At 36.7% G+C, this 21,115-nt stretch overlaps 2 protein-coding genes across 5 annotated transcripts; one reads left to right on the top strand and one right to left on the bottom strand.

The window, feature by feature from the left end:
• The first annotated feature begins 725 nt into the window (after positions 1-725).
• si:dkey-21c1.4 (mitochondrial nucleoid-associated protein 1) lies at positions 726-7,528 on the top strand. 2 transcript variants are annotated; one of them, XM_067369149.1, is made up of 5 exons: positions 726-996; positions 1,362-2,435; positions 6,822-6,932; positions 7,011-7,127; positions 7,216-7,528. In XM_067369149.1, the coding sequence occupies exons 2-5, from the start codon at positions 1,424-1,426 to the stop codon at positions 7,242-7,244; spliced, it is 1,269 nt and encodes a 422-aa protein (XP_067225250.1). In that variant the 5' UTR covers positions 726-996; positions 1,362-1,423; the 3' UTR covers positions 7,245-7,528. The 2 variants fall into 2 exon arrangements, with proteins under 2 accessions (XP_067225250.1, XP_067225249.1); XM_067369148.1 differs by having other exon boundaries at positions 726-1,000.
• Positions 7,529-7,705: 177 nt separating this feature from the next.
• bicral (BICRA like chromatin remodeling complex associated protein) lies at positions 7,706-20,981 on the bottom strand. Of its 3 annotated transcripts, none has more exons than XM_067369145.1 (11): positions 16,961-20,981; positions 16,780-16,825; positions 16,614-16,662; positions 16,473-16,538; positions 13,783-15,165; positions 13,643-13,697; positions 12,147-12,225; positions 11,891-12,036; positions 11,708-11,802; positions 10,827-10,929; positions 7,706-10,582 (listed from the first exon to the last, which is right to left on the bottom strand). In XM_067369145.1, exons 1-11 carry the CDS (start codon positions 17,013-17,015, stop codon positions 10,122-10,124), a joined length of 2,538 nt encoding a protein of 845 aa, XP_067225246.1. In that variant the 5' UTR covers positions 17,016-20,981; the 3' UTR covers positions 7,706-10,121. The 3 variants fall into 3 exon arrangements, with proteins under 3 accessions (XP_067225246.1, XP_067225245.1, XP_067225248.1); XM_067369144.1 differs by having other exon boundaries at positions 19,928-20,981; XM_067369147.1 differs by having other exon boundaries at positions 7,707-10,582; positions 19,656-20,981.
• Positions 20,982-21,115: the final 134 nt, after the last annotated feature.

Below are 21,115 nucleotides of genomic sequence, written 5' to 3'. Positions count from 1 at the left end.
TTAAAGAACTCTAAAATGACTTGTAATTGCTTGTAAGACACTTTGATGGTGTAATACTTATATTAAGATAATATAATACGTTTTAGTTTATTTTAGAATTTCATGTAAATACCATTATATATACATATATTTATACTTATTAGCCTAATAATTATATTTATACATATTACAATTATTATTATTATTATTATATTTACAAAATATAAATAGGCATATATATATAGGCTACCTATTTATAATATTTTGTTTATTGCCTTTCTACTTATAAATGTTGTGTTCTTTGTCGCTAGATAGATAGATAGATAGATAGATAGATAGATAGATAGATAGATAGATAGATAGATAGATAGATAGATAGATAGATAGATAGATAGATAGATAGATAGATAGATAGATAGATAGATAGATAGATAGATAGATAGATAGATAGATTTATGACTACAAACTAAATACAAACTTTTTTTCTTTTTTTTTGCGAGAATGTGAATTACCTCGGAGAAATATCTGGAAAGACTAGATATTCCGTTTTAAAAATAAAAAAACATTTCTTCTGAATATATATATATATATATATATATATATATATATATATATATATATATATATATATATATATATATATATATAAAATTACGTCCAGAAAAGAATGCGTAGGAACGACGTGACCAACGGCGTTATATACGTGCAGTTCTTACACACAGGCATTGATAGAGACGGCTAACGGGGTCTTTCGTAACTCAAAATAATCTAGCATGTCCACTAGCGGGTCCATTGCTTATCGCAGTGTCCGTTATTTTACTGCATTTCTCCCATGGTAACAAACGGCAAGTTTCATATATACGCAAACGAGTTAGTTAAAGATGCCACTGACTTGGTTAAAAGTGGCAGCATGAGGAAGGTTCCCAACTCAAGAGTTTATAATTGACTTAAAGACACCAGAGAAAAGATCTTTCCCTCTTCCATTGAAAGATGGCAGTGAAATTATAAAATATGAGTGTAGGTGAGTGGCAAATCTACATATTTGATAGATTATTTGTCCATTTTAGTTTTTAAGAACCCATGAAATCAAAATCGGTGTTTTGTGGATATTAGTAGTAGCCCATATCTGTTTTGAGATGTTGGTGTTCGACTGAAAGTTGACAAAAATAACTCGTAGCAGTTATACAGATATTTAAAATATAAAGCTAAGTAATAGATAGGTTAGGTTAAAGGAATTACATCAACAGAAAACTGCTCATAAAGTGATTTCATGTTTCCTTCTGAGAGATATAGGGGAAAATATTAAAGTTCTTGGTTTCTACAAGAATTACAGGGATTTCAACCCAGTCCTGTAATATCTGGCAAATTATTTTCTCTTTCAGAAAAATGTCCATATTGTGGAAAGCCATTCAAGAGGCTGAAAACCCACCTACCACACTGCAAAATGGCACCAGTTGCACAACCCAAGAAAAGCGTTAAAGCACCCAAAGAACTCGGTGCAGTCACTTCCAGACAGAAGATCCATAGAAAAACGACAACTGATGTCATCTTTGATGAGAGACTAACCTCCAAAAGCAGGAGGAAAGAAGAGATTCACAATGCCAACAGCCTTCTCACAAATACTGAGGTCAAAGTCTCATCATCTGAAACTCTGGACATGGAGAGACCTAAAAGCAAATGGCTTGCTAAAAGACAAAGGGAGCTCGAGAGATTACAGCTGTTAGTGCCAGTCTCAAAGAAGCCAAGCAGCCCTACCTCATTATCCAAGCATGAAGGAGATAAAAGCTTTTCTGAGATCTCCAAAGGACCAAATCAGGGAACATCTCAAAGTAATGGAAAAAGTACTAAAGGCATTAAGAAGATGGCACCATTATCAGAGCAGTTGTCCATCACCACAAGTAAAATCAATCCCCCTGGATTTGTGCCAGCCACTCTGAAAAACTCTAGCCTTGCATCTGAGTGCAGTGTACAACATGAAAATCCAAAACTCAAAACAAAAGTTCACATCTTGGAGGAGCTTGAAAGACTTACAAACAGCCAGAACAAGAATTTCGATCTAGTATCAAGAGCAAAAGAGCATAAAGCTCATGCTTTCTTTACATCCAAGACTTCAGTGTGGGACCACATCAATTACAGTTTGTATTACAAGAGGTCTTATAATCCGTTTGTGCCTTATCCTATTATTGAAACATCCAAAGATTCTGCTCTGGAGACTATGCAACAATCAAACAAGCCTGAAACAGCAGTTACCAAGGTTGCCTTTCCCTCACTGACTGTATCTGAAACCATTAATCAACCCGCAGATGACATCCTTAATTCAAGATTGCAAGGTGTAAGAAGTCTATCATGTAGTTCAGAGACTGCTTACAGAACCTCCACTGCACCTTTAGGCAGCTATGCTAATGAAAATATTTGGAAGAAGGATCGATTTCCTGGGGCATCCTCCCAAAGTGAAGGTAATGCATGATGTGATTATGTGTTGTTTATATCATTATTTTTATGTGAAGAGAAATCCTTTTAAAAAGAGAAATCACTTTAAAAGCCTCTTCACACCAAGGATGAAGAGAATAGCACAACACAACAGTAGTGATAATGATCACAAAGTTTTTTCCAGCTGATAACAACATTGACAGCCAATCAGAATCCAACCTGCTTTAAAGAGCACAAGCATTCAAAGCAGTAGACGGCTGCACATACCCACACTTGCGGTCTTGGCCACTTGAGAGCGCGTGTATGCGACAGGAAGTAAGTGCGCAAGACTGTCCCATGTGTTAAAAATGCCCAAGTGCAGTGCCCTTAATGCACACTAAACCCACACTAAGCGTATCCCATCATGCATTATGTTCGGGAACTCACATGTCCTGAAATCGTGAGATGTCAATGAAAACATACGACTGTAAGATAAATTAATTATATATTACATATAATTTGGTAGAAAAATATAAAATGTTTCACATTTTTTTGATGCAATGATCAGTGGGCTATGTGTATTTTGTACATCATTTGCAACTGCTATTTATCACTTAAAGAAGCACCACAATTGTGACTTCTGTTAGTTACACAGCGACCACTGAACAGACCTTGTATATGTAGTCAAGTGTATTTTAAAATGCAAAGTACTGAAAATAATAATTTTTTAAAAAGTTATGTAAACGCTTGCATTTCTTAAAACACTATAAGTGTGTCCCATCGGTTAATCAAAAGTTCTACACACACTTGCGGTCTTCACGCTGACTTGAACACTAGGGCCAAATATAGGAAATACGTCATGTAAGTAGACAAGTGGTCAAGTGCAAAGACTGCAAGTGTGGGTATTTGGACAAGGCTAACAACTGTGTGTATGCTTATAATAAACAGAACATTATTGTGTGTTGGTGTGGATGCTACGCTAATATAGTTATCTTTATAGTTATCTTTCTTGCTGTGAACAGGGGTTGATAGTTGTATGTTTCTTTACAACTTTCACTTAATTAGATTACAGTTTAACTAAAGGGTTAGTTCACCCAAAAATGAAAATTATGTCATTAATGACTCACCCTCATGTCGTTCCAAAGACCTATGTTCATCTTCTGAACACAGTTTAAGATATTTTAGATTTAGTCCGAGAGCTTTCTGTCCCTCAATTGAAAATGTATGTACGGTATACTGTCCATGTCCAGAAAGGTAATAAAAACATCATCAAAGTAGTCCATGTGACATCAGTGGGTTTGTTAGAAGTTTCTGAAGCATTGACAATACATTTTGGTCCAAAAATAACAAAAACTACGACTTTATTCAGCATTGTCTTCTCTTCCGGAATCCTTTCCATTGAATTGATTCCATTGAATTGATTCCATTGAATCCTTTTATCTGTCGGCGTTGGTAATGCACTTTTACGTCATTGTTTTTGGCGATTAGGACATCCGCAACATGCACACTTATGCACCATTTTAAAAAAATATAGCAATACCAAAATACAAACAATGTAGAATAGCTTGAATACAGCGTGCATCTCCCTCAGACTATAAACGAAGCTCGGGCGCACCGGATAACACGTCATCAGCGTCTTACATCAGCAGCGCCACTGCAGAGTCGTGAACCCGGATTGACAACAGACCCGGAAGAGAATACAATGCTGAATAAAGTCGTAGTTTTTGTTATATTTGGACCAAAATGTATTTTCGATGCTTAAAAAACTTCTAACAAACCCACTGATGTCACATGGACTACTCTGATGATGTTTTTATTACCTTTCTGGACATGGACAGTATACTGTACATACATTTTCAATGGAGGGACAGAAAGCTCTCGGACTAAATCTAAAATATCTTAAACTCATCCGAAGATGAACGGAGGTCTTACGGGTTTGGAACAACATGAGGGTGCGTCATTAATGACATAATTTTTAATTTTTGGGTGAACTAACCCTTTAAAGCTTGAAACTGCCCTAAAAGGAGTCGAAACTAAAAGTTGGCCTCTGTTGGGGCCCTCTAATTTCCACAATGCAGAAAATGTGGATGCGAGTCGTGGAATCAAGTAATAAAAATAGAATTTGCTGTGTAATGCCGAACGGAATGTCACGGAATTTGGCATGAATAAATCAAAAGTAGACATGCACACTTAATCGAATGCAATATGTGAAAGTTAAACCACAAAAGCCTGCTATTGAAATATGAAGTCTACATGTTCTGTGTCTCTATGTGAATGAGCGGCACTCAAGCACGTGTGACACATCTGCAGTCTCATTATATGATGACATGTCACATGAACTTCAGAGCTGCTCTGAGAGTTCACTTCATGAGCATTTTACCATTTTATTTGATAGTATACAATTTCTAATATTTAATTATCACGAAAGCTTACATTTTAAGGTGCAGTCACCTAATAAAGGATTAGTTCACTTTCAGATAAAATTTTCCTTTTAATTTACTCACCCCCATGTCATCCAAGATGTTCATGTCTTTCTTTCATCAGTCAAAAAAAAATTAAGGTTTTATTATTATATAAACAGATGATCGCCTTGCACATGCTTCCGCTTTCCGTATTCTTCAAAAAGCTTATGAAACTAACGCGGCACCAGTTTTGTTTTTTTCCGTAAGTAGAATAGGGAAGGTGTAGGTCATACAGCGTAAGCTTTTTGAAGAATACGGAAAGTGGAAGCACATGCAAGACGATCATTTGTTTATATAAAGCATATACAGTTGTATTTTTGTAGAAAATGACCGATCGTTTCGCTAGACCCTTATTCCTCGTCTGGTATCGTTTGAAGCCCTTTGAAGCTGCACTGAAACTGTAATTTTGACCTTCAACTATTTGGTGCCCATTGAAGTCCACTATAAGGAGAAAAATTCTGGAATGTTTTCATCAATTCCCTAATTTCTTTTCAACTGAAGAAAGAAAGACATGAACATCTTGGATGACATGGGGGTGAGTAAATTAAAAGGAACATTTTATTTGAAAGTGGACTAATCCTTTAAGGGTTAGGCCACATGGTAAATCAGTGTGACCAAACTGAAATCATCGTGAAATCTGTGGAAAAACTTTCACTCTCAGACAAAATTCCCAAACTCTTGGATTCCTATTGAAATGACTGCATTTCACTCATTAAAATTCATTTTTTTTAGCATTTTTTGTAGAGCACACTAAATTCAACTGTTGGTTCCAGAATTACAAACTCAGAAGTACATTCATTTTCTCCATAGGGAAATACATTTTTAATGATAACTTGGAAACCTTTTTAGACATTCTTGCTCTGAGCTACAAGGTTGTTAATCGGTGGTATATGCTTCTCTTGAAGCTGTGAACCCGCATTATTTCAATTTATTTTTAAAATTACTGTATTTAACAGTGGAATTTGTCGTGAAAACTACATTACCCATGATGCTGTACAGAAAATTCCACCAATCAGAGAGTCGAAACAAGTAATGATCTCATAGGCTCCGCCTACTCCCATGAAGCACTGTGAATGTAACCGAGTCGGTCTCTCTACGCTTTCAAAATACTTTACAATAAACTTAATACATTGTTGTTTTCATAGATACAATCAACATTTCAGCAAATTAGTAGTTTTATATTTTTACATAATTTTTAGTTTGATAATGCTTCATGGGATTGTAGTTCTTTCCCTCAGTAAAGCCTTTAAGGACACAGTCTTGTACCTTTTATGCTTTTGTCTGATTTTCAAATACTTTTTTGCTTCAAATCAAACTCAATGTTTGTAATGCCATGATTAACCTTGTAGCTGGTTGGCTTGGTTCATGGCTTATAACCCTATGGGAAAAATGAATGGAAAAATAATTCTGGAACCAACGCCACTGAAAAAGTGGGCTGGCACTATTGCACTCTATAGACACTTGCATACAGAAGTCGTGTTCGGTATCCATAGCAACAGTATGCTGCCCACAAGCATTTCCTGTTAATATCAGTATTGAATGGTACTACAAAACACAAGTACTGTACTGACTTTATCTATCCCTTTATAATACAAATCTCAAGTATATTTTAAAAAAGTGTCTTTTAAATATAGCTGACATTTTGCTAATTGTGCTATGGGCACCAAAGTTGAGCAACTCAATCCTGAAAAGAACGTTAAATCCCAAAAATTTAGGTTTCGGTTTACATTTAGGTATCTTCGAATTGTTGTGCAGATTCTTCAGTGCCATTCTGATTGCGGGACGTTGGATGTTGGTCCATGAAACCGCTTCTCATCTCATTCTTCCATTACATTTTCATTCATTCTTTCATGTGAATCTTTCATTTGATCTTATATCCTTGTTGTGCTTTCACACAAGTTTTCATGACATGTACATTAAAAATAATGAATTTCTCTTACCAATTACAAAAACATGCCTTTGTTCATGTAGTGCCCCTAGTGCAGCGGAAACTTGGAGATGTCAGATTGAATGAACTTGGTGTCTGGCTTGCTGCCCGAACTCCGGTGTCACCCGGAGAGATTGTGACCATGTTGAAGCAAGGTTTGTTCCTTATCCAACATAATATTACATAACATTTGGGTTAGTGGTTTTTCTAGTGTTTTCTGGTTATGCGATCAGGTTGGCAGTGGTACTACAGGAAGTATATTGATGCTCGTAGAGGAGGAATCGGTGGGATATCCATGCTGTTGACTGGATACTGTGTTCTGTGTTACATATGGAGCTACCCCCATCTCAGTGAGTCTGAATCAACATCTGTCATCAACAAACATCTCATAATCATAAGCATTTGTGATTGAAATGTCTGTTTTATTCTGTTTTACAGAGAAAGAACGATGGAGGAAGTACCATTAGGGATGTTTGGTGGTCTTCGTAATTGTGTTCAGGGCCATGAGGGCACAATACGATTATTAATAGGGTAAGATTATAATACCAGGAACTATTAGTTTACTACAGTTGAGGTTTGCTGTGTTTTTGTTGAAAAGTTAGTATCAAGACTGACTGATAAAGTACTTATGAAATAAAATTTTTGATAGGAAACTATCTGGAAGTGCAGATAATGGAATTATTTGTATCAAATATTTCTAAATGTCCATTTATTTGCAAAAAAAAAGAATGCTTTTAACTTATAGTTTTACTTTGTTATTCTGCAAGCAAAAAAAGAGGACTTACCTGAGATCTAATAAATTATTCAGTATTGTTCTGCACTACCTTTTTGTCATATGGTTCTTTTGTTTGTTGTTTGCATGATCATACTTTAATTTCCTAATTTTTATGCAATATTGTTAGATGTAAATATCCACAATTTGTTAAAAAGGAAGACATTACAACAGATTGGCTGTATTCAAAATGAATTTAATATTTATCTCTGCTGTTGTAATGAACACTCACAAAAACATCAAATCATGAACTGACCACATACAGTATGACGTGTACACCTAACATAATAAAAATAACTTTTTTGTTTTACATTCTTTTTCTTTACAAAAAGTATAAATATTTTGTGTTTCATGTTTTTATTTTTTGTAATACAAACATTACAAATCAAGTTTTAGGTGATGCAGAAAATAAAACGATAAAAGCAACTTTTACCATGGGGTATTACGATAACTGAAGGCCACACTCGCACAACAAAAACCAGTAAAAACAAATGATAGACTATTTAAACTTGTTTTCACTCGCTCTGTCCTAAGGCAAAGAAGCCCTTCGAAGTGAAGGTCTTTCATAATGCTCCCTTACACCGACCACTAGAGCTCAGATCAGAGAGAAGATTTTTTTTTTTTTTTTTTTTTTTTCTGTCTGTCATTTTTGGTTGAACTGCTGGGAAAGACAGTGGTGTTTAGTGTTAATGATGTAAAAACAATGGGATGACATGTATAGATGAAAACAAGCAACCTTCCCTTCGGCTCTGGAATGGATGCTAATGGAAACGCAGACTTGTGAAAATGTCCGCACACTGCAGTTTCTCTGCTTTGGGGTGCGTTTCACCAAAAGCGTCGCTTGCCAGCTATGGTCGCAATTTCCTCTGAACTCTGTCGATAACAACGGAACTTGCGACCATAGCTGGCTTTCGGAAACGCTCCCCTGGTCAGTTTTTGAAATAGCCTTGGTCAAACTCCCATCGTTGAAGCTGACAAAGCCCTGTTAATGGCACAATTAATACAGGTTCTAGTCTATAAAACAAAACTGAATTTCTTTAGAAATGATTTCTCAAAATGGGTTGATGAAATGTGGGCCTGTCCTCCAACCAAACTACATTATCTCAGTAAACAGCCATTTCCTATATACCAATAATGAATGAAAATCCTGATGTGCTGTGACATCGCTACTTCTGCTTTCACCAATTTAAAACTGCAAATGAGAGAAGTGATCTGCAGAGGGGCTGTGAAAGCGGTGATCATGGCTATCTGTAAAGTACAAGGTCACGTCCACATGTGCAAATATAAGCTGCCACTAGAGGCAGAAACTGCAAACTGACTGCCAAGACTACAGCCTGACCAGCAGGGGACTCAACGTACAAGGGAAAATGTGGGTAAATCTCAGAAAAATCCCAAAATCAAAGGAAAGAAATAAGAAATCATATTTTGCTCAGAGAAATTAAGCCTGTTGTAGTCTAATGTGTGATAATGTGTACTGTAAATATTGGTAGTGATTGTTGCACTGGCTTAAATTCACATATTTAAATGTAAAAAATATATAACATACTTTACTAAAGAAAGAAGATATCTTTTTGAAATGTAATAAGAATTTAGAATTAATTAAAAAATATGTCATTGTGATTAAAATGTGCTTAATTGATGAAAAAACATACCTCAATGCAATATATTACTGGTCCAAAAACAGGTTTCCTTTTCTTTTTGCAAAATATAATTTCTTTTTTATTTCCATTGATTTTGGGTCAAAATGCGATGTTTTCATGAGATTCACCTATGTGGGTTCTTTGAGATATTAACTTAAAGTGCAAAACAGCACATTTTCTCCAGACAGGGAGCAGCACAGACTTCACAAAAAAATATATATATAATGCATCATTTCAAAAAATGAATTAAACAAAAAAGATAAACATCATGTAACATTGTAACCTCAATCTGAGGACTTAACTTTCCACTGCACAAAACCACACAGTTTTGTCTCTGTGGAGAGGTAACATACCTGTAAGGTACAAAACTAATCGCAAAAACAAAAGTAAACAAAAAAAAAAAAGAGCACAACCAATGTTTAAAAACAATTAAATGCGCAGGTGTGTTTGTGTGCCTCACTTGGTCAAAGTCTACTGCAATGATACAACATAAGTGTTGAGACAACCATAAAACCTTAAGTGTGGACAGACTATTAGACTAAGTGTCTGATATTGATCGATACGCTACAAATATTAATGTCTACTCTTGACATTCCAAACATCACACTTACTTACTGCTTGATTGTGTGTATGTGTATGTGTGTGTGTGTGCGTGCATATATGTGTGTGTGATTGCAAGTGTATCCTGTAAAGCATTGTCAAAAAGGCTTTCGTATGTAAACTTCTCTAGAACAGGCACAGTATTAGAGTATCGCTATCGTTAGATTCGACTTCCTGTTCCTCAACATAGTCAGAGCTGCTGTGTGCATTTCAAACCGTGATAATGCCAACGTACATCCGTTCACACATGCCGTGGAGTTCAGCTCGCACACATGGCATGAAATGAAATGAGATTAACATGGAACAACTAACAAACATAAATATGGCACTGTCTAACATTCTAAGATGCTATTCACGGCAGCCTCGAGCACAGAGTCTGTGTCAGCCAATGACGTGTGACTATGATCTGAGGGAAGTTGTTCTTCGTGGCCCCGCCCCAGGCTCGAAGGGTAGCCCTGGGCAGAGCTATGCTGTGATTGGCTGGGAGATGTAGGGTAGTGAGCATGTTGACTGTTGCTGCTGATTAGGTTGATGGATTTCTTTTTTTTTAGGTCCAGGATGCACTTGATGGGAGATCTTCTGTTTTCTTCCATTCCTTGTTGTTGAGATTCTGTCCTATAAGCAGGTTCTGTGTGGCTGTTCATAACCTGCCCATCTTTTATGGTGAGACTTATGGAATGCCTTGGGGATGTTTCCATTATGCTGGGACTGCCCTCATTGGTGGCTGGGGTCAAGACTTTAGGACTTGGGTTCCTTAGTTTAGGGCCACAGCAGAAGTCTTCCAGGAAGCTATCTGAGAGAGCATTTAAATATTAAAAAATATTTAAATACTAAATAATTTGATCACAAAAAAACCCTCCAAAAACACATTTTAGTTGCAAATACTACTTCATTGTATTCAACCAAAATAAAACCACTTGGAAATGCTGTAAAATTACTTTACGTCAACTCATAACATGGTTTTACGCACAACATTTGTGGAATATTTTAATATAACAGTGAAAATAGCTAAATACAACCAGGCTCCCATCTCTCACCTGGATCCACTAACACCATTCGTTTGTCTTGGGTCAAGTTGCCCCTTTCCTCTTGGTTAAAAGTCCTGTCAATCATCACCATTTCTGATGAAGGGCTAGACCTCTGAAAGAGCATTAAGCAGTGAATGGTTTTGCATTAACGCAAGTGACATTAGAGTAATTAAAGTATTAGTTCACTTAATTAACTCAAGCTTTACTCACCCTCAAGCCATCCTTCTTTCTGATGAACACAATCAGAGATATAGTAATAAATATCCTGACGCATCCTCGATTTATAATGACAGTGAGCGATACCAACGAGTATGAGCTGAAGAAAGTGCTTCCATCCACATCCATCCATCATAAACGTGTACTCCATATGGCTCCGGAGGTTAATAAAGGCCTTCTGAAGCGAAGTGATGCGTTTGTGTAAAAAAATATCCATATTTAACAAGTTATAAAGTAAAATATCTAGCTTCAGCCAGACTGCCTTCTATATTTAACGTACAAAGAAAATCTAAAATGGCATCGCGACAGTTACACTTATTTTCATAAGTTGAATACGGAAGGCGTAGGACGTAGCGTAAGCTTTGTGAACTGCGAGAGTTTTACACTTTCTCCGTAACCCCCCTGGAGCCATGAGGAGTACACGTTTATGATGGATGGAACCACTTTCTTCAGCTCATATTTGTGACCCCTGCCATTATAAAGCTCAGGATATTTATTAAAATATCTCCGATTGTGTTCATCAGAAAGAAAAAAAGTCATACACCTAGAATGACTTGAGGGTGAATAAAGCTTGGGCTAATTTTCATTTGAAAGTGAACTAATCCGTTAATTACCTACAAATAACTATATGTGGTCTTTTGTGCATTAAAGTTAAAAGCATGTTCTGAACCTACCTCTGCTTCTACCATGAGTAGGCGCCTGTATTTGTTCACCATGGCCTGCGTTCTGGTTAGCACTTGTGTAGCAACTGCTTCAAACTCCTCATCAACTGTAAAGTCAAAAACGATCATCAGAACCTATGGCATTTTTATCTACGGATAAATATTAATTATGCAGAGGAAAAGTTGAAAACGCACCTTTGGCGAAATCTTCATCTCGTGGTGGTGAGCCTTGGAAAACATGATAGGGCAGTAATCTTTCAATGCCATCATTTAATGAAGTGAATGGTGTCCGCTCTGAAGACAAGACTCTATTGTGATCCTGTCTTAACTGCTGGAGGACCCTGTAAAATAAGGCCCAGTGTTACAATCATTATTTCTGCAATTATATTCGTTGACGCATAAATTACGCACTTCATATGTAACAGGTGTAGAGTACAATCTGAGCACTCACATTCCTCCTCTAGTAAGTTGCTGAGTTGCAGGTCGCTTCGGTGTGAGAGGCAATTCCTGACTGGCAGGAGTTTTCACAGCTAATATTTAATAGAATAAAGAAAAAATTATTTTATAGATCCAAGAGAGCAAATTCAGCTGCAAAAAAACACGCAATAATATATACACTACCGTTCAAATTTTTTGGGTAAGTATATTTGTTTGTTTTTTAAAGAAATTAATACTCTGATCAAAAGTGACAATTAAGACATTTATTATATTACAAAATATTTTTATTTCAAATAAATGCTATTCTTTTGAACTTTCTATTCATCAATGGATCCTGAAAAAATGTATCACAATTTCCACAAAAATATTAAAGGGTTAGTTCACCCAAAAATGAAAATAATGTCATTAATGACTCACCCTCATGTCATTCCAAACCCGTAAGACATCCGTTCATCTTCAGAACACAGTTTAAGATATTTTAGATTTAGTCCGAGAGCTTTCTGTCCCTCCATTGAAAATGTATGTACGGTATACTGTCCATGACCAGAAAGATAATAAAAACATCATCAAAGTAGTCCATGTGACATCAGAGGGTTAGTTAGAATTTTTTGAATCATTGAAAATACATTTTGGTCCAAAAATAACAAACTACGACTTTATTCAGCATTGTCTTCTCTTCCGGGTCTGTTGTATATCCGCTTTCAAACCACAATCTGCTTCTTCTTCTTTTTCTTTCTTGTTTTACGGCTGTTGGCATCCAGCTTATTGGTGCATTACCGCCTCCTTCTGCTTTACAGTCTGAGGGAGACTATTCTACATTGTTTTTATTTTGGTATTGCTATATTTTTTTAAATGGTGCGTAAGTGTGCATGTCGCGGATGTCCTAATCCCGTCACTGTCCGGAGCAGAAGGGGGCGGTAATGCACCAAAAAGCTGGATGCCAACCGCTGTAAAACTGGAAAGAAGAAGAAGAAGCAGCGTCACTGTGGAGTGAAAGCGGATATACAACAGACCCGGAAGAGAAGACAATGCTGAATAAAGTCGTAGTTTTTGTTATTTTTGGACCAAAATGTATTTTAGATGCTTCAAAATCTTCTAACTAACCCACTGATGTCACATGGACTACTTTGATGATGTTTTTATTACCTTTCTGGACATGGACAGTATACCGTACATACATTTTCAATGGAGGGACTGAAAGCTCTTGGACTAAATCTAAAATATCTTAAACTGTGTTCCAAAGATGAACGGAGGTCTTACGGGTTTGGAACGACATGAGGGTGAGTCATTAATGACATAATTTTCATTTTTGGGTGAACTAACCCTTTAAGCAACTATTAAACTGTTTTCAATGCTGATAATAACACAAAATGTTTGAGCACCAAATCAGCATATTAGAATGATGCTATAACAAAAATAAATTACATTTTAAATATATTAAAATAGAAAACATTTATTTTAAATTGTATATGTAAACATACAGAGTAGTCAATTTCAAAGCAGTCTTACCTTTGGTACCAAGGAGATTAATTAATTGTGTTTGCCCTCTTTGTGCTGCTGTGTCCTATGAAATAGAAGAAACAATCAAATGTAATGAAAAAATACCACTTTGTAGAGGCAAAAAAGTAAAAAAACTAAATATGTTTTACCTGGTTTAGAGAGACTTGAAACTCTGAAACGCCAGAAGCAGCTGGAGCATTCTGGCCCATGGGCATAAGGAGATGCTGTCCTGGGTTCACAGATAACTGCTGACAAACCTGTGGGCCCTGAACACCAGAATTGACCATGGTGAGGTGGCTTGAAGTCTGGGACGTCTGTACAGGGGTTGGGCTAGGCGACGCGCTGGCATTCCAAACTTTGGCCATGGCACCAGGCCTTTGAGACACCTGCACAACAGGTGTGGGTGAAGCTTGGCCTATTTGACCTCCACTGACCAAACCTTGATTGACTATTAGCTGCCCTCCAGCTGAAAAGTTCTGCCCAGCGATAAGCTGTACTGTTGTGTTCTGATTGGTGAGGATGGAGTAGGTGGTAGTGCACATTGACGCTGGGTCGCCCATTTGAGTGTTTGTTTGTAACACCTGCCCATTCACAGCCTGGAAACTGTGAACAGTCGTACCAGGGGTTAGGGAAATAGAACTGGGTAGCAAAAACTGCCCCTGAGGCAGATTGGACTGGGACTGTGGTTGCACTTGTTGCCCCAGCGGTGAATGCATTACAATGCTGCTGGCTGGATTGACCACTTTCACCTGTTGAGTAGACTGAGGAGAGCCAGAGGCTGTGTAGGGGCTACTGACTAAATTCGCAGCTGTGGTGCTAGGTTGAAGCCCGATGTTGCTGATGTTGTATACAGTTTGTCCCCCTGTCTGTAAGGGTTTAGGCTGAATCGGTCTAATCAATGCCTGTTGTGTAGGGCCTCTCTGGATGATAATATTCTGAAGTGGTATTGCTCCTTTATTGAAAGACATTGACACCTGACCAGCTGCGGAGGGGGTGAACATGGTACCCTGACCGCTATTGTTTGTCACAACATTTCCACTCTGCCTCAACAGGATCTGAGGCTGTTCCAAACTGTTGATAGTCATCATAGAGGAGGCACTGCCATTGAAGGATCCCACTACCTGGATTTGTCCAGCTGGGCCATTTGGCAAGGGTAGTTGGGGAACCTGCTGGATAAAAGCCTGAGGTTGTGCCAATGGTGCCACCACACCAGGACCCGCGACACCTCCAAACCCTCCAGAGACCAGCTGCTGAGGGAAGGAGGTAGCTGAGGGAATGAGAGATGGCTGGGAGTCCAAAAGAGCTTCTTGAGCCAATGTCTGCTCTGTGATATCTGCTTCCAGCAATGACTTCTGGAGGATGTCAAATGGTTGGTCCTCGCCACTGAGATCGACCCCACCTGGTGAGGATCCACCGTCAAGCTCATCCTCGATGAACGGAAGACTGCTTGAGAGCTGAAGCTCAGCTCCACCAGCCTCCCCAAACTCTCCCAAATGATTGTGACCATCTTTGAGTTCTTCATTGGAGCCACTCTGAGTAGAAAACCAAAGAAGTTGTTGTTCAGATTCTCTTACTAAATTCCATTCTAGGTATCCCCATTAATTGCAAACTTTGCCAGAATGTATGTTTACCAAGACGGTTCACTCATATTACTATGAATGGGAGAAAGTGCAACATGCGATATGGCAAAAAAACAATACAGCCTTCTAAATAAAAGAGCCAATCGCAAATTGGTTAAGTCATCAGAATCAGAATCAGAAAGAGATTTATTGCCAGGTATGTTTACACATACTAGGAATTTGTTTTAGTGACAGAAGCTCCACAGTGCAACAGAGTGACAGCGACAACACAAGACACAGATAATAAAAAGAATAAAAGAATAATATACAAATTTACAAGATAGACAAAGTGCAAAAAACAATTTTTATGTACAGTTATGATGTGTGCAAATTGAAATATAAATAAGTGTTTTAAGTAAAGTATAATAGTGTTGTGTGTTCCATGTTTGTCACGTCACTGCAGCTGTCATTGTAAGCTCACAACCTGAGATATGCACTTTTTAAAGTTATTTGGGCAAGAAACAACATTTATGGGACCGCTCATGTTAGATTTAGTTGCTGATTTGAAATATGTTATTTAAAGGTGCCCTAGAACCAGTTTTTACAAGATGTAATATAAGTCTAAGGTGTCCCCTGAAGCGTTTGTGAAGTTTCAGCTCAAAATACCCCATAGATTTTTAATTAATTTTTTTAACTGCCTATTTTGGGGCATCATTAACTATGCACCGATTCAGCGCGCAGCCCCTTTAAATCATGCGCTCCCCGCCCCCCCTAACTGAATCATGTCAGTTATTATTGCTCCATCTGCCATTTTTCGCTATTGTTCTTGCTTGCTTACCTAGTCTGATGATTCAGCTGTGCACAGATCTAGACGTTAATACTGGCTTGTTTAATGCCTTGAACATGAGCTGGCATATGCAAATATTGAGGGCGTACATTTTAATGATCCCGACTGTTACGTAACATGTAACTGTTATGTAACTTCGCCTGTTTTTCTGAGGTCTTTTAAACAAATGAAATTTACATAAGAAGGAGGAAGCAATGGAGTTTGAAACTCAATATATGTCTTTTCCATGTACTCTTGTTATTCAACTATGCCAAGGTAAATTAAATTTTTGATTCTAGGGCACCTTTAAATGTGAGTTTGGCAAGCAGTTTTTGAGATTTCAGTATTTCCCAATTCAAGTAGATAGGAGCTAGTCTTAATGCCAAAAATAGCTGCCTGGTAGTGTTGCAAATATGTCCGACATGTTAACTGATAGGACTTTAACTGTACTCACGGTGTCACTGGTGAAGAATGAGCTGGCCGACCCAAATGCTGCATTTGTCACATCGTCTTCTCCAATCTATTTGAATGTCAAAAAAAGTTGTCAATAACCTTTCAATATAAAACACAAATGTCATAGTTTAAGCATACTTACAGATTTACTGTTTGAACCATGAAGATACTCATTCAATGCTTGCACATCTCTGTTAAAATAAAACAATTCATTAAAGCTTGTTTGTTCAGTTTATAGGGGAAAACATATTTTTAAATTATGTTTGTAGCTCTTTAAACCATAACCATCAAATTATAAAGCTGATTACCCTAAAAAATCCAGAAGACGGCGGTCGTCTTCATCATCCATGACACCTGCGACACAGTAATTACAGATTTTGAGATTTTACAATGGACACAAATTCCCTGCCGTTTGGCTACACTGAGACATACTTTGTATATAAATTTGTTAGGGATCTAATAAATATAATGTTCTACAAAAAAACATACCATTGTAATATGTCAGGGTCCACAGTGTGTTAACAGTTTGGTGCTTTTTCGTCATTTTTGACAGAAAAATTTTGTTTTAGTTTTTTAGAATTTTGAACTTAATCAGAATGGTACAAAACTCAGTAAAGGTTTTGGCACTTTCTTATGTGAACACAAAGAACTATCACGGACATGTTTCGAAAAGGTTAAATTTGTCCTGAAAAAAAAGTCAATTTTTATCAAAAATGACAGCAATTTTTGGGAATGGGGAAACAAATCTAGTGGAAGCGTTTGGCACTGCACCCAAACAAAATCTTACTGAAAGCTAATTTTTACAGATATCGATCTCAAATTTGGAACACAACATGTTTAGATTTATGGCTTTGATTTTCTCACAGTTTTAAAGTAAATAAAGTTTTTGAAAATATATATTTCATATAGAATTTGAAATTAACATTTTTTTATAACAATAAACTTAAACTTATATAACTTTTTTTCACTTCAGCAATAATCATATGTCGTCTTTAAAAAGAGACCAAACCATGCTCCAAAGCATTAAAGATTTATGACAGTTTAAGTTGGAAATTTCATTTTCAGGTCTATGGTCAAAAAGTGTTTCACAGGTAATAAATGGATAATAACTACTGCATAAATATAATTTAGTACCATAGAATCCCCTAAAAATACAAAATATTAAACAAAACAACCATTATCACGCTAAAACATAGTACATTCATTTCATTGAAAGAAGAAAAAATATTGACCGCCATGCAAGGCGCACCAGATGATAAAGAACGATCTTGGGACAGGTGTAATATGAGACTTCAGGTATAATATTATTATAATACCTACAAATATTTGACATTCAAAGGCCAAATTACTGTTCTCTGCAGTTACAGCCCTCTATACCAGGTTTTTGACATATCTCTAGGTTAGCAATGCGAAAACTTGTGACAAACAGAAATTAAATAAGAATCTGAAATTTAGATCTAGTGTTTATGGTGTGACCACCTCTGGTATATTCTCTTTTTTTCCAGTGGAGAATAAACACATAAAAATAATTATATAGCTGATATTCTTGTATAGTAAGAAATTATTTGACTTAGCACCAAATACAATTTAATCCTTATCAGCTAGGAAACTTGTTTTTAGTGTTTAAGAACACAATTGAAAAGTAAAACAGTCTAATATTCATTTCAGTTTTTAAACACGAATATGATATTTATGATTAAAAATGCATAAGTCATTTGTGTGATAAAGAATGGCTATACTCTTTGCTGCAGCCTAGAGACATCAAAATGGCGGCTGCTGACTGAAACTGCGCCACTGCTCGCTACAGTCGACAGACAAAAGGGCGTTATGACTTGTGGAGTGTTAAAATGCTACTCGACTGTAATTTCATATCATATTTTTGTAAAGCTGCCATAGAAATGTGAACAACTTGAAAATTCATGTGTGAAAATGTGACAAAGGAAGAGCCGTGGGGGATGGGTGAAACATGTTTGGCCAGTTTGATTGTTCACTCGCTTCTGTTAATGTTTTCAAACATATTAGTTGAGGGAACGAAATGCGTTGTCTGTTTTTCCCAAAGTGATTAAAAGTTTGAACAGCATTCGATTGATATGTATTTCTGCCTTTGTTTCAAAACAAACGGGTTGTTAAAAAACAGCTTGAACTTGCAGAAAATGACTAACTCATAATTAAACAGCATACACACAAGAACAGAAAAACACTGATAGGACAGTCTAAATGTTAGGCTATGGATGCGAATGAATTATAAGATTAGTCAATAATATTAGGATTTATATATGCTAGTTATGTTTAAAACGTAACGTTTTTAACTAGCAAGTCTAAGCATAAAGCAGTGTAGTGAAAAAAGAAAAGTATGACAGGTTAATCCGGCCTTTTTACATGTCCTTGATAAGGCACTTCAAAATATATTTATAAAAACCTGAATTTGCATGTAAAAAAACGTTTTTTATTAACTAAACTATGTACTAGAGATGTGATATATAAACACTTATATTCGTTAAGGCTGTAGTCAACTTAGCAAGCCAAATGAGGGAGGAGATGATTTATTATTTCTTCCTCTCTACCAGAAAAAAAAAACTATCTATCCTCTTTGCCTGATAAGTCAAAGGGGCGGAAAAGAGACACGTAGAAAAACAGCAACCCCTCAAAATACAGAGTAAAACCCTGTTGAAGCAAGGCGACGCATTTTATGATTCACTTGTCAAACAAGGGTGGCTGGGTGGACTAAAAAGGCTCTCCATGGCGCAAGGGCAGGACGCACAAAACCCGCCTTAATCTCGCTGAAAGTAACAGCTAGAAACACACAGGGACTTTGTCCATAAATAGACCGAGGCTGGAGAGGCTCGTTTTATCGCACGTCTCGAAAATGCCTTTCTAAAAGGCGTATTTGCGCATCTTTGACAGCCGAGCAGCGCAGCAGGACGGGCGGCGAAAGGAAACGCGTATTCGGTATCGGACGGCTCGTTTAATACTGCGACGGATGTCTTAGGTTTGGTGAAGCGAGTCTTTCGTGATCCGAGTTGTTGATGGCCTTCTTGACGTCGTGGACCTTTCCAACACCTATTAAGAAACGGCTGAATTCGTCGAGGAAAAACCGAACGGAGAACAAATCGTTGGCGAAGCATAAATATTTATTTGAATTTGCATCACATAAAGACGACTTGAAAAAGAGGCAAACCCTTACTCCTGTCTCACTCCTCTTGAAACCCAATATCTCCATTTGGCAACTTTTAATTTGCTCCCCCTCCTCCTCCTCCTCCTCCTCCTTCTTCTTCTTTCTCCCTCTCCCACTCATATATTTTTCCCTCACTGTCCTTGCTGCTCAGTCTCAGATAGATTTTTCTCTCTCCACGCTTGCTCTTCCCTCCCCGAAGGAAGGGGAGGAAGGAGGTTGTGTGTGTTTTTTCCTTGAAATTTTTATCACAAAATTATAATACACTCAAAGGGGAAACTCACCGTCATGAAAAAGCAGTGCCGTGTCCACGGGGTTTCCTCGCCATCTCTGCACGGGCCGGTGGAGCAGTGCGGCTCCAGCAGAAGGCAGCATCACTACATAGTGCACTAGACACCAAGGGCTCTTTACTTGAACTCTTATTCTGTTTGTTTACTACTGTAAAGCCTTCTTCTGAGGTTTCTGCAAGAATATTACTTAAAGCTGCTGTTTTGATTAATCACTTCAATTGCCTGGCATGAATAACTGAATAATAATTGTGTTTGTGACAGGGGGCGGGGCCCTCATCGACCACACCTTTGTGTCCCGAGATCGCACATCACCCACAAGTGTGAACCACCTAGAGCGAAATATAATATAACAATAGTATCATTTGATCTTTTTGATTGGTTTATTTTCATAAGCTGCATATGATTTTGAGATTGTTGCTACTGAAAACTGACAGAAAAAAAAAAAAGTAAAATTTATTGACATTTTCATTACTTTAAGGGGAGACACTACAGGCAAAAACACTGTTTTTTCAGGCATTTTGAGATTTTTGGCTTTTCATAAAGTGTTTTTTTCAGACTGGTGGAAAGAAAATATCCAAAATACACTTTTAAGTGTATATTTTATAGCACTTTATCTATTTGCGTCTATATTCAATTATAGTAAATCTTTAAACGCTGTTTTCTCAAAATAAGTTTTTTTCTCCTGCTCTGAGTCAGAAATCTCCACTTACAGACACCAAACTTTACAGTTTTATTCCTATGTTTATTCTAAAGGTTTTTACAGAGGGATTTGTTGATATATAATTTACCTGTTTTTATACAACATTTGATTCCAAAAAAAGGGTGAAAATTATTTGTTTTTTGGCTGTTTATAGTATTTTCTGAATTATGGAGTGATAGAAAGAGATAGCCAAAATTCCCTCTGTAAAAACCTTTGAATTTAATATGTCAAAAAAATTTAAACGAGAATTTGAACCTGACGTCATCCAATATTCAGATTTTTTGTTTTAGAAACGTATGCGATTTAGCGCATATTTAATTAGATAATGCTTCATTTGCATATTTAAACATACGATTTTAAAAAACTTGTAACAAAAAAACTTTCATTCATTTGTAAAAAAAAAAAAAAAAATATATATATATATATATATATATATATATATATATATATATATATATATATATATATATATATATTTTTTT

This window comes from Chanodichthys erythropterus, chromosome 19, assembly GCF_024489055.1.
Source record: "Chanodichthys erythropterus isolate Z2021 chromosome 19, ASM2448905v1, whole genome shotgun sequence".
NCBI classification, from domain to species: domain Eukaryota; kingdom Metazoa; phylum Chordata; class Actinopteri; order Cypriniformes; family Xenocyprididae; genus Chanodichthys; species Chanodichthys erythropterus.
This window is presented reverse-complemented; position numbering and strand designations above follow the sequence as displayed.

Excerpts from the sequence above, each read along its gene's own strand:
- si:dkey-21c1.4 (XM_067369148.1), top strand. Across the intron at positions 2,436-6,821 it reads GGCATCCTCCCAAAGTGAAG|TGCCCCTAGTGCAGCGGAAA; the intron begins GTAATGCATGAT and ends TTGTTCATGTAG. Across the intron at positions 6,933-7,010 it reads TGTGACCATGTTGAAGCAAG|GTTGGCAGTGGTACTACAGG; the intron begins GTTTGTTCCTTA and ends TTATGCGATCAG.
- bicral (XM_067369144.1), bottom strand. The coding sequence starts at position 20,018 with ATGCTGCCTTCTGCTGGAGCCGCACTGCTCCACCGGCCCGTGCAGAGA. Across the intron at positions 15,166-16,472 it reads CATTCTTCACCAGTGACACC|AGTGGCTCCAATGAAGAACT; the intron begins GTGAGTACAGTT and ends TTTTCTACTCAG. Across the intron at positions 10,930-11,707 it reads TACTCATGGTAGAAGCAGAG|AGGTCTAGCCCTTCATCAGA; the intron begins GTAGGTTCAGAA and ends ATGCTCTTTCAG.